Raw genomic sequence first — 12,606 nt, 5'->3', positions numbered from 1 at the left:
GAAATAGTTAAATTACTTCTTGAACAAGAGAATATTGATATTGATGCTAAAAATATTTATTTGTTTTATTTGATGTTTATTTTAATAATTTGAAAATTCAAAATAATATTTGGAATTACTTATAAACATATAAAACAGCGCTTATGATATCATCAGAAAAGAAAAGTGCAGAAATTATTCGATTATTTGCAGACAAAATTCAACATCATAAATGTGACGACATAATAAAATTAAAAGATTCACAAGGATAAAAGAGGAAATATTTAAATATTGAAATAAACATTTCCTAAATTCATTTTGTTTTCATATATTATTATTAATGCATTAAATTTGATAAATCGAATATTTTATATCATATTTCATTATATGATTTTCATATAATTTGATTAAAATTTTTGTGAAAAAAAATGATGAAAAATTCATAACATCAAAAAATTAATTATTATTCATAGTATTATTTACTCTTAAAGTTTAATGGAAGTCTATTGAGTACACCTTATTATTTTCAGTCCCATAATACAAAACATTTGTTCTTGAGTCGAAGTACATCGTTACGACTGCGTCCTGTAACTCGAAAGTCCTTAAAATCCTCAAACACGGCAAACTTAACAATGTCAACTTGTTATTTAAGTCGGACACTGCCAACACGTAATCCTTATGTGCAATAATCATTTCGCACCATTGTATTTTCGAACTTTGAATTTCCAATTCTTCAATTTTATTTAAATCCATTCCATATGTAAATATTTTTAAAATTTTATTTTTAATAATTTCACAACATATCAATATACAAGGCGATGCACTAATTTTTAACATTCAAATATTATAATCAAATGATCTATAGATCACACGGCCCCTATATGCAACTTTATATATGAAGTGGCACTGGTCTTTATTTATTTATGAATAATAAATATATTTTTTAATATTTGGGAATATTTGATTATTTTTTCAGAAATAATCTTTTATATAAATTTTTACGAATGATAATTATTCTGGTGGGTGAAAAAGCCGATAGGAATGTTTTCATTGAAACAAAACGGTTTTAATGATTTTTAAATTCAAATATCTTTATTAATTATCATTAAATCAATTATTTTTTTTAATTGTGATCTAAATTTTAGTTATTAAGTGTTTTTAAGTCATTCATTATTTTCAAGATAATCTTTTTTTTGAGATACGTGAAATCGCATTCAATTTTTGACGGTTTTGAAATTTTGAAACTTATTTTATATCCAATCGATTCCATAAAAAAATTTGAATTCGGTTTTTCTCATTATTTCACACCAAAACAAGAAATGTATATAATATTCTCTATTTATTACAAAGGTGAAACGTATTCATCTTCATTTTCTATCGAAAGTTCGGCCTCATTAATTTGTGAATCCATCAATTCCTTTGCTATTGTTTTCTGTATCAAAGAGTTTCTCAGTATCCTCATTTCTTCTGGGTTATATCTTCCTGAAGAAATCATAAATTCGGAGACAATTTGCAAAAATTCGTCTGATGAACCATTATTAACAACTTCTCTGATAGCAATAGCGAATTCCTTTGACACCTCGTTATCTCCGACAAATTGGCAAACAGCTTGTGTCACGAATTGATCTGTTATTGGTCCGAGTGTATTTGTTCTAATATGTTTTTTATAGACAGAGAGCAACAACTTAGCCAAAGACTTCAACATCTTGAAGTGCATTTCATCGAAAAGTGTCGCGAATAATGCATGAATTATCATTTGTTCATAATTTTCGAAAAATTTTGGGTTCTTAGTTTTCCTGATCATTGTTCTTAGCATTGTTGAGGCCGATTTACTCAGATCCAATGACGGGCAAGGCAAACATTGACAAGCTTTTGGTATTACAAATCCTTCTTCTTCTTCATTCAAACCGCAGATTGTAAAGAATTCAAAAAACGGCGGTTGCGGATCATCCAACATAAACCTTACAAAAGTTGATGATATTTGATCTCTATAATCCAACAATTCGTAATGGCATTGAGACAGTTGATTAAACGCGTTAACGATTGCATTACAATGAATTGGTTGAGCGTTACTTACTAATTTTAAGAACTTGGTGATTGGCTTTTTACACATTCCCCACGGGGCACCCCGCATTGACGATGCGAAAACAACCGCCAAGTCAGAGAAACAGTCATTTTCCATTGAAATTTTCATAGCGTTAATTAACGGCATCCAAAAGTTTTTGTTGATTAAATAAGAGCCACACATCGATATACTTGACAAAGAGAAAACGATTTGTGATCCAAGTAAAATACTATTAGGGTTATCTGATAATAAGAAACTTGAAGCGAAATTAGTAATTCGATTGATATTCATTTGTCGTACATTTATCGGTAATGAAAGTATAACTTTTGATATTATTCGACAAATTCGATGAAAGTTTTCTTCAGTAAAATTGTTTGGATTGATGATAATGTTAAATAAATATTCAACAAATGTCGGATCATTAGTGATAACAACTGATGACTTAGACGCAACATGATTTAACGCTAATAAAGCTGTAGTTTGGAAGTCCGGATTTTCATTTACGTTATCATACACTAAAAATAATGAAAACAAATGTCGGAATGAATTTAATAGTTCAACGTTTTGTTGTAATATTTCTTCGTTTCTTGATAACGCAAAAAAGATTGCAGAGATTATTGTTATGTCGGGCGTTTTAAGTTTGGAACATTCATTCATTATTTGTAATAACTTCTCCGTAAATATCGGATGCTTAATAATCCCAATCGCATAACATAATGAACATGACGGCTGCATTTTGGTCATGTAATCGATGATTGGCTCTGGTGAAATTTTATATAATGATAAAAAAGCAGATGGTGTTATCGGAGAGATAAATCGAGATAACTCTGTGGAAGATGGTAACAATTCACAAAAGGTAGTCACCGCTAATGGTATTAATGGCAACAACAAACTCGAAAATAAGGCTTGGGAGCTCATAAAAAAATGTATTGAATCATTCCATAATTCCCAAAATGATAAAGAAAATGTGTCCAGTGGAGCAGCTAAGAGCGTAACTTCAAAAAGGCGCTGGATCTTTTGGATGCTTTCGTCCGAATCACAGATTGTGGGAATTGATATTAAAATATTCTTGATATAGTTACAGAGAAAGTTATGGAATTCTATGGGTATTGGCTGTTGGCTTCGAGAAATAAAGTCTACGAGGTTAGGAATTAAGGTGATAAGATGAGATGAATTTTGTGATAATAAATTGGTCATGGCTTCAATGGCAGGCGCTGTATATCGTGAGTCTGTTACATAGTGATCGAAGAAAAAATGTGAAAATGTCAAAGATATTTGGGAATTGTCTGCAATGATATTACAAAATATTTTTGAAAATTCTATAAAAGAAGTAACAACTTCTTCACTACTAAGAAAACCTTTCATGAATATGAAAATGTTTGGAATTTGTGTCATAAAATGTTCTAATACGATTGATCGTCTTTTAAGTGAAATCTTTGACGAAGAGTTAACAAGATAAAGGAAGTATGTAAGAATCATAAAGACATGGGAAGAAAGATCTTCTCTACCAGTACTTAAGAAATTGATTAGAAAAGGAATAAAATCTTCCCAATTTTCAGGATAATCATAAAACGCTATTTGTGCGATGACCTGTTCAAGCTTAGTTGAAATAAGGTTCTGTAATGAGTTATTAAACAAAAAATTTATGTAAAGTTCCTTGACTTGGTTTAAGACTTCTCTGTTATATTTAAACCAGGTTTCTTGGATAATATGCAGTATCATACATAAGATTTGGAACTTTGAGTTGAAAGAAAGCTCTGCTGTTAATAAACTTGATATTGTAATCAATGAATTGGGTGAATTTTTACACGACTCCAAAAAAGCAGCGGCTTCTTGTTGTTGTTCACTAGTCCCAGATTGCATTAGGCCTACCATATTTTCAAAGGTTTCTGGAGAAACATAACCTTCTGGGAGCATATGAGTTTGTCAACAAATTTATCACAGAATTTAAATGTTTGTCAACACACAATCCTCCGTTTTGTTGGATGGAGACCATTGAAATAAAATTTTTAAGCCGCTTTTTCGACTCAAATTCAAAGTCCCTATCAGAAAATAAAATTTTGGATTTGGTCGTCCTTGAATCCAATTTTCAAAACCAAAAAAACTCGTTCGAATTTAAGAATTGATGTTTAAGACAAAAAGGTCAAATTTCTTGGACTAAAGATAAATAATTTATCGTTAAAAAAAAAAAAAAAAAAAAAAAAAAAACATTTTTTCTAATTATCTTATTATTATTTTTAAGTATACATTTATTGCCAAAGCAAAAAGAAACACTACATATATGCTTGGGTGATTTTTTATTGAATAATAAAACATTCATGTTTTAACATATTGCAAAATTTGTTTCTTTAAAAAAGATACCTTTCATTCTGTTTTTAAAAGTAAAATTGTTGATAAGCCTGTTAATTTATTTCTAATTATTTAATGCATGTGGTCATTATTTTTAACATTTTTCAAGATCATTATTTTTAACGTCTTCCGATTTTTAACGATTATTTTTAATTGAAATTATTTTGGTCGTTCAATGAACGATTTTTTCGATAGCGAAACAGCGTTACCACCAAATGCAGAAACATTCGATGAATTTGGTCTTTCTAACACACTCCTTAGAGCTATCAAAAAAATGAAATTTGAAAAACCAACACCTGTTCAATCACAAATGATTCCAATTGCTTTACAAGGAAAAGATATTTGTGCTTCAGCAGTAACAGGTTCTGGGAAAACTGCTGCATTTTTAATTCCCACAATCGAACAACTTTTAAGACATCCAACAGAACAACAATGTATCCGAACCTTAATTTTATCACCAACACGAGAACTTGCTCAACAAACCTTTTCAGTTTTAAGTCAATTAACTCAATATACTAATCTTACAGCTTTATTATTAATTGGTGGAATTCTCACACCACGTGATGAAGAGATAAAACTTCTTACATTCCCAGACATAATAGTAGCCACGCCAGGTCGTTTTGTTGATCACATCAAAAACTTCAAAAAATTCAAATTAAATACAATTGAAATTCTCATACTTGATGAAGCAGATCGTCTTCTTGATTCTGGTTTCATTCCACAAGTTGAAGAAATAGTCAAAAGTATTCCAGAACGTCGTCAAGCTCTTTTAGTTACTGCCACTATGACATCATCAGTTGCTAAACTCGTTGATCTTGCACTTCAAACCCCAGTACGGATTGCATTAGATGAGTTATATTCTGTCAGTGACTCGTTATCGCAAGAATTTGTTCGTATCAAGCCTGAAACGCGTGATGCATCTCTTCTTGCCATTTGTTCCCGTTTATGCACCAAGAAAACCGTTATTTTCTTTCGGACCAAAAAAGCATGTCATCGAATGTATGCGATCTTTAAAATCTTAGGCATGCCATCTGTTGAGTTACATGGCGACATGTCACAAATGAGACGCTATGAGTCACTTGCTGCATTTGCTAATGGAGCTGTTGAATTTCTTTTAGCATCAGACATAGCTGCACGTGGACTTGATATTAATGGAGTCGAAAATGTTATTAATTATAATATGCCAAAAAGAATGAGCTTTTATATTCATCGAGTCGGACGTACTGCTCGTATAGGTAATAATGGTAGAGCTGTATCATTAATTGGTGAAGAAGATCGCGAAATGATGAAAGATGTAATTAGGAACTCTCATAACCCTGTGCATAAGAGAACTATACCCGACGAAGTTATTCAGGCTTCGCAAGATAAGTTAAAAGAAATAATGAATGATGTTAAGGAGTTCCTCATTAAGGAAAAAGAAGAAAAAGCTTTGGAACAGTTAGAAAACGCAGTTGAAAGTACAAAGGAAATTGCGTTTAAACCTCAAAGTATTAGAGAAAAAGAAAATAGAGTATATATATCGAAAGAAAAAAGAAAGGCAAAGGATGTGGCGAACGTAGCGAAGAAAATTAAAAGAATGAAATTTATGCAGGAAAAGAAAAAAGATAAAAAACAGAACAAATTCGATAAGAAAAATGATAAAAAACAAAATAAATTTGATAAGAAAAATAAAAAATCACATAAATAAATATAAAATCAATATAATCATTATCTTATTAAATGAATAAATGAAAAAATTTGTGCGAAAATTTAATTGACATTTTTCTTATTTCATGTTATGATAAGTATCAAAGTCTTTATAAAGGTGAATCATTTTTTTAAAATCAGATTTCAGTGATTACAACGTCTAATTCTTGAAAATTCATTTCAAATTTGAATTTCTCTAGTTTAAAAAAATTAAAGAAACCTTTTAGCAAAAAAGTAAATAAAAATAATTAAATAAAGAAAAGGTTTAGTTATAATATTTCTTATTGAATTCTTGGAGCTTTTTATAAATTTCATTTTTTTCAAGGATTGCAGTTTGAAAATCTTTTGCCTCCAAAAGTTTTTTTGCTTCTTTCATAAAACCGATTTCTTTATCTTTGAGTAAACCTTTGCTTTCATATTCTTTTGCTTTTTCTCTGTCATTTCCTACAACCATCAAAAGACATTGACATTGAAGCATATTATATTTGCCCCCGAAAACATCATAAAGTTTTTTTACTTTTTTTTCCGTTATGTAAGAAAGATATTTTGAATTTATATAAGCACTTTCTTTTTTCGGTGGAATAATTTCGTATGAAGTTGAATCAAATTTTTGAATAGAAGGGGTTTGAGGAAAACTAATTCCGCGACAATAAGCTTTTAAGTGTGAAGAATCTTGTACACCTGTATCTTTTAATTTCATATTATCTTGAAGAATTTTTTTTTGGAAATATAATTTCGTTTCTTCAACTTTATAACCATTAGAATCATCAAGCATTTTCTTTATGTCAAGTATTGTTGAATCACTTGAGATATTAATTTCAATTGTATTCTTTTGCTTTATTTCATCAATGTAAATTTTCATCATTTTTGCATTAAAAAGTGACATCCTTTCTGGAAAACGTTAAATCTTTTTTAGGAAAACGTTAAGTAGATTACGGTTAAAACGGTTATGGTCCTTCCTTTTTAAATGAGGCTTACACTCGCCTATCCAGATCATGGAACACAAATATGTATCGATGTAGAAGATCCAGTCGCACTTAACAGTCTTTATGATCATCGTTTAGGTCAAGATATTGATGGATCAATTCTTGGACAACAATTTGCAGGATATCTTTTCCGTCTTGGCGGTGGTTTTGATAAACAAGGATTTCCAATGAAACAAGGTGTTCTTACACCACGACGTGTTCGTTTACTTCTTCGTGCAGGTACATCTTGCTATCGTCCACGTAAAGATGGTGAACGTAAAAGGAAAACAGTTCGCGGGTGTGTCATCTCATCCGAAATTTCAGCACTTCATCTTATAGTTCTTAAGAAAGGTGATGCAGAAATTGAAGGCCTTACAGATAAAGTTGTTCCACGTCGTTATGGACCAAAGCGTGCAACAAGAATTCGTGCAATCTTTGGTGCAGATAAGAAAGCAGATGTAACCAAGCTCGTTCTTCGCCGTGAAGTCAAACCAGGCAAATTCACACAACCAAAGATCCAAAGACTCATCACACCACGCCGTCTTGCACGCAAGGCCAAGTTCTTGAAAGAAAAGAAAGCACGTAGAGAAGCTGCAGCCAAGAAAGCTGAAGCATACAAAGCATTACTTGAACAAAGAGGATTGAAACATTAAAAATTCAATTTTTTTGATTTAAATTTAAGCTGTATCCTGGACAACTCCAAGCATGTTTGATAAACTTTATTCGAATTGTTTTATGATGATTTGTTACAAGTTAATTTGGAAATTTCAATCTTATGCTTTAGGTAAAAACTTTTTAAACTTTTGCCCAGAGAATGATTGTTAACAAATATAATCAATCAGTATATACTGATACAATCAGTATATTTATTTTAGGTTTTGATAATGAATTTTATTATAGCTTGTAATAGTCAGCACAATGCATTCCAATAGAATATCGGAAGATATTGTTGCTGATATCTGCCTGTAGGCTCTATTTTTAGCTGATTAGACCAATTTTTTTTTTTAAATTCACATTAAAAAGTGGCTGAAAGTATTGACTGGTTTATTCAGCTGTTGTATTTTTCAGTTTTTTTTAACGTTTTCAGCGGCTGAAACATTTTTTATAAATCTCGAGATCTTAGTTTAACTATGGGTCTTCTTAAAAATGATAGTCTCGTAGGACTAATGACTATTCATGGTGATCTCTAACTATAACGTACATTCTGTAACTTAGAAAGCTCCAATTTCAAAAATTAAAACGATAAGGAATTTGACTGATAATTGAATGCTGGGTGATTATATTTCATTCAATGTTATTAATACATTTCACTTTATTTGCGGGCTTCTTTGTCTGTAATGGGTATTCTTTGATATTTTTTTTGTCAAAAACAGAAGGTAAATCATTTAGACATGAAAGGTATTCCATAGGCTTTCGTTTCTATTTAATTTATTGATATTTCAAGAATAAAATGAGATAACCATTCGAAACATCGAAGTTATTTCATTGAAAGTTTATTGAAAAGTGAAAAAAACAAAGTTGAATACTTTATAAAATAATGTATGCGTTTTGATCTGTTAAGAGAAATTTGAATCAAACGGTTGAATCAAAATTGAGGTGAATTAACAGTTAAAGTTGTGTGGCATTCAATTTGCCAGAAAATGAACAACGGAACAAGCCAGCCAATCCCACCACCAAAGTTGACAGTGCCTCCACCTATTTCTCCGCTGTCAACTCCACCGCCTATATCCTCGCTCTCAACTCCGCCTCAAATTCCACCACCAACATCAATGCCAAATATCCCACTTCCTACTCATCTTCCACCTATTCCTCCACCTAGTGCATTACCACAAATTCCTCTACCAACTAATCTTCCACCAATTCCTGTTCCAAATATCCCATCAATTCCACCACCAACTTCAGTACCAAACATTCCATTGCCAACATCAGTTCCACAAATTCCACTTCCTTCCTCGCCACAAATCCCACCACCAGTACCAAATATTCCAGCCCCAACTTCAGTTCCACCCATTCCACCACCTACCAATGTTCCAAATATACCTCAACCATCAACAGTTCCACAAATTCCACTTCCTTCCACACCACAAATTCCACATCCAACCACTGTACCTAATATACCATCACCTACTCCAGTTCCGCAAATTCCACAGCCAACTCCAGTTCCTAATATTCCATCTCCTGCAACTGTTCCACAGATTCCACAACCAGCAGCACCACCACAAATTCCACAGCCTGCTGCAGTGCCCAACATTCCTTCTCCTCCTTCTGCAGTTCCGCAGGCCACACAGCCATCTTCATTACCACGAATTCCTTCACCCACTTCAGTGCCAAACATTCCTCAGCCGCCCACAATGTCAACTGCAGCAGCTCCACAAAGTCCTTCGCCATCAAACTCTGAGCAATCTTCTTCAGCTTCTTTCACTATTCCACAAAGTATTTATTCGTTACCACCACAGCGCTCACACCATTCACCAGACTCGTCCAACTACAATTCGCCTGCTTCAAGTCTCGACAAAGGTGCGTCGCCACTTGCTGCGCAAACCACTGATGCTCTTGCGCCATCAAGGCGCCAGCACCATCACCACAGCTCGCATGGCACTCATGGCACTCATAGTTCTCGTGGCTCTCACAGCTCATCTTCTCTTATTGTTCCAAACGAAAACAATGCAACTGAGCAGCCAAATGTACCCACAATAGCATCGCCGCCACAACAACAATCTGAAGTTCAGCAGCCAAAACCAGATCCAACAGCGCCACTTCAGCAAACAGAAATCCAACAACCAAAGACAGAAGCTACACCACCACCAGCAGCAGCGCCGCCAATGCAGCAAAACAGCTCAGCGCAAAACCTCCTTGACATTGAATTCTACTTCATCAAGCCCAAAGTCATCACTCGCGTCATGCGCCGCCCGCGCAAGACCATCAAAGCGCGCGCCGGCCCGAAGCGCCTCGTCCACAAGTGCCCCACTGTTCCGTCATTTACACCTCCACCGCCCAAGCCGCCCAAGGAAGAGATCGAGCCCGAAGTTACTCAGCCAGAGCTGCCGCAGCGATCGCAAGACGACTCTGTGCTTGCGCCATCGACTCCGCGCAACGAGCCGCCGCCATCGCGGCACGTGTGGCAGTCCACAATCCAAACGACTCCGCCTCTTGTTCAGAGTGTTGCACTGCCTGCGCCGTCTGCAGCGCCCGCGCAGCCGCCCGTTCCAAAGCCTCAGACGCCGCCAACGAGTGGTGCTGTAGCGAGTAAAACAATATCATTCGCGCAGCCGCCGGCGCCAAAGCCTATGCAACTGCCAGCGCAGAAGAAGAAGGAGGAAACGCCGCTGCAAAAGCCTATTGTCGTCGATAAGCAGCTTACGACAAGTTCTATCAAGGAGCGCATGGCAATGCTGCGTAACTCGGGACTCGAGAAGGCGCTCGCAAGCGGCGGCGTGAGACAAGTGAAGACGCGGCCGACGCAGCCAGGCGTAAGTCAGTACGCATCAGCGGCGCCACAGCAAATGTTCCCAATCGGCTCGAATATGAATGTGCAGTTGCGCCCAATTAAACAGCCAACGCAGCCGGTGCAGGAAGTGATGACACCAGGAAAGCAAATAGTCAGAAACGTAAGGCCAAGCAGAGGAAGAAGACCGCCGACAATAGTTATGAATTAGCAAAGTGAAAAATAAACTTTGGCGTTTGAATTGAATTTTATGAATTTATTTTGTGCAGTTCGATATTTTTCATTACGTTACAATTTATAAAATTTTGTTCAAGAAGTAATTTATCTATTTCAGTGTGACCATTTGAAGATGCATTCATGAGTGAGTGCTGTATTAAATAATTTGAATTTCCAAATATTTTTTATAAATTCTAAATTATTGAAATAAATATCAAATAAAGCAAATAAATTGTTTTAGCATTAATATCAATACCTTCTTGTTCAAGAAGTAATTTAACTATTTATATATTATCATTTGAAGATGCTATTATAAGTGCTGTATAAAATAATTCAAATAATTTCCAAATATTATTTTGAAACAATAAAAATGAACATGTACTTTTCTCTATTTTACCCAATTTATTATTCTTTTTTGAAAAGTTCCAACATTGATTTGACCCTAGGACGAAGTTCTGATCCAATTTGTAGGTTCACATTTAATTTGTCGACAAAGAGTTGTATCGAGTTCTGAGTCATTCAGAAAGTGATGTTCACGATGATCGATTTGGAAAGAGCGCTGAAATTTCAAAGAAGATACAACGGTACCCATAACAGATAAGAAAGATATGAAACCTAAGCCATACAAAAGAAGTATCAGCGATCAGGAGATGACTCTAATAGCGCCTTTGGTGCCACATATGAGCTATCATCAACATTATGACTTAACAACCTAAAAAATAAATTTTAATATTTTAAACATTTTTATTTAATAATTGAATATTTAGCAAAATATAAAAAGCTATAATGTGATTTCTTTGAATGATATATCTATATTAATTTCTTTTCATCAGTAGGAACAATTATCGACAAAAAGTTTTTAATGTCATTCAACTTTGAAAAATGATTTTATCCAAATTAAATTAGTATCAAGAATTGGATCATTATTACATATTTGTATTATATGTGAATTTGTTGTTCGTTAATCAAATTGGTCTTAAAGATCTTTGGCATTATCTGCTTTTTGCAACTTGAAAATAAGACTGAATGTCTTGTGATTAACGCTAGCACTCGTGGTGTCGTTTTTTGTGATTGACTAGTAGGGTATGATAATTATATGCTTCAATTGCTTGGTTATATGACAGAACTTTAAAAAAAAATAATAACATTTGGCTGATGCTATAGCGGATGTTGTATTGATTTTGATTACTGTTGAACGGAATTCCGTCCATTTTTGAAAGTTATTCATTCGAAATATGATGAAAATGTGCTGTAACTTTACAAATTTCCCTCATTTTGAATTATTTTTTCTATTAGCCGATGGAATATTGAGTAGTATTGAACACTTCATAAAATACGTTTATTTGATTGTTTATTATAAAGGAAAGAGATTTGATTGTTCCGAATACAAAATGCAGTGTTATATCGTAACAGCATCAATACAATTAGCAACTAGGAGTGTTTTTTATACAATACACAATTTTATTCATCATCCAATAAATGAAGATATTAATTTTCCAATGAACAAAAATACCAAAATTACCATAAATCTTGTGAATAACCTTTATATAAATTATCTTACTTTGTTTGATAAATCCATAAAACATTATAGTTATAAGAAAAACGATTTTCATTTTACTTATTTTAAACCAAACATTAATAAAACCTTTCTTTTTCAAAATTTAGATAATTATAAAAGTTTTATTTTACAAAAATTTATTATTTATTTTCAGCAAATTGATGACTATTTCTCTTCTTTCTCTTCATATTCGTTTATTTCTTTTTATTCATTTAAAACAAATTCGAAATGTTTTTTATATTTAATTTTTCTTATTTTGATATTTTTCTTTAAAGAAGGAATTTATTTTTTAATAAAATTTAATTCAAATAATCTGAATAGAAGTAAGGAAAACGTCAAATTT

The 12,606-nt window shown here is 33.1% G+C and overlaps 4 protein-coding genes across 4 annotated transcripts; 3 read left to right on the top strand and 1 right to left on the bottom strand.

The window, feature by feature from the left end:
• Nucleotides 1–1,321: 1,321 nt before the first annotated feature.
• Nucleotides 1,322–3,907, bottom strand: GO595_006999 (uncharacterized protein; the record flags this gene model as incomplete). The annotated part of the gene is made up of 1 exon (XM_067920415.1): nucleotides 1,322–3,907. The coding sequence occupies one exon, from the start codon at nucleotides 3,905–3,907 to the stop codon at nucleotides 1,322–1,324; it is 2,586 nt and encodes an 861-aa protein (XP_067772518.1).
• A 661-nt stretch (nucleotides 3,908–4,568) lies between these two features.
• GO595_006998 (DEAD-domain-containing protein) lies at nucleotides 4,569–6,080 on the top strand (the record flags this gene model as incomplete). Its single annotated transcript, XM_067920414.1, has 1 exon — nucleotides 4,569–6,080. The coding sequence occupies one exon, from the start codon at nucleotides 4,569–4,571 to the stop codon at nucleotides 6,078–6,080; it is 1,512 nt and encodes a 503-aa protein (XP_067772517.1).
• A 966-nt stretch (nucleotides 6,081–7,046) lies between these two features.
• On the top strand, nucleotides 7,047–7,697 carry GO595_006997 (40S ribosomal protein S6; the record flags this gene model as incomplete). The annotated part of the gene is made up of 1 exon (XM_067920413.1): nucleotides 7,047–7,697. The coding sequence occupies one exon, from the start codon at nucleotides 7,047–7,049 to the stop codon at nucleotides 7,695–7,697; it is 651 nt and encodes a 216-aa protein (XP_067772516.1).
• Nucleotides 7,698–8,684: 987 nt separating this feature from the next.
• Nucleotides 8,685–10,700, top strand: GO595_006996 (uncharacterized protein; the record flags this gene model as incomplete). The annotated part of the gene is made up of 1 exon (XM_067920412.1): nucleotides 8,685–10,700. One exon carries the CDS (start codon nucleotides 8,685–8,687, stop codon nucleotides 10,698–10,700), a length of 2,016 nt encoding a protein of 671 aa, XP_067772515.1.
• Nucleotides 10,701–12,606: the final 1,906 nt, after the last annotated feature.

The sequence above is a fragment of the Histomonas meleagridis genome, assembly GCF_020186115.1.
Source record: "Histomonas meleagridis strain 2922-C6/04-10x chromosome Unknown contig_51, whole genome shotgun sequence".
Lineage (NCBI taxonomy): Eukaryota > Parabasalia > Tritrichomonadida > Dientamoebidae > Histomonas > Histomonas meleagridis.
This window is presented reverse-complemented; position numbering and strand designations above follow the sequence as displayed.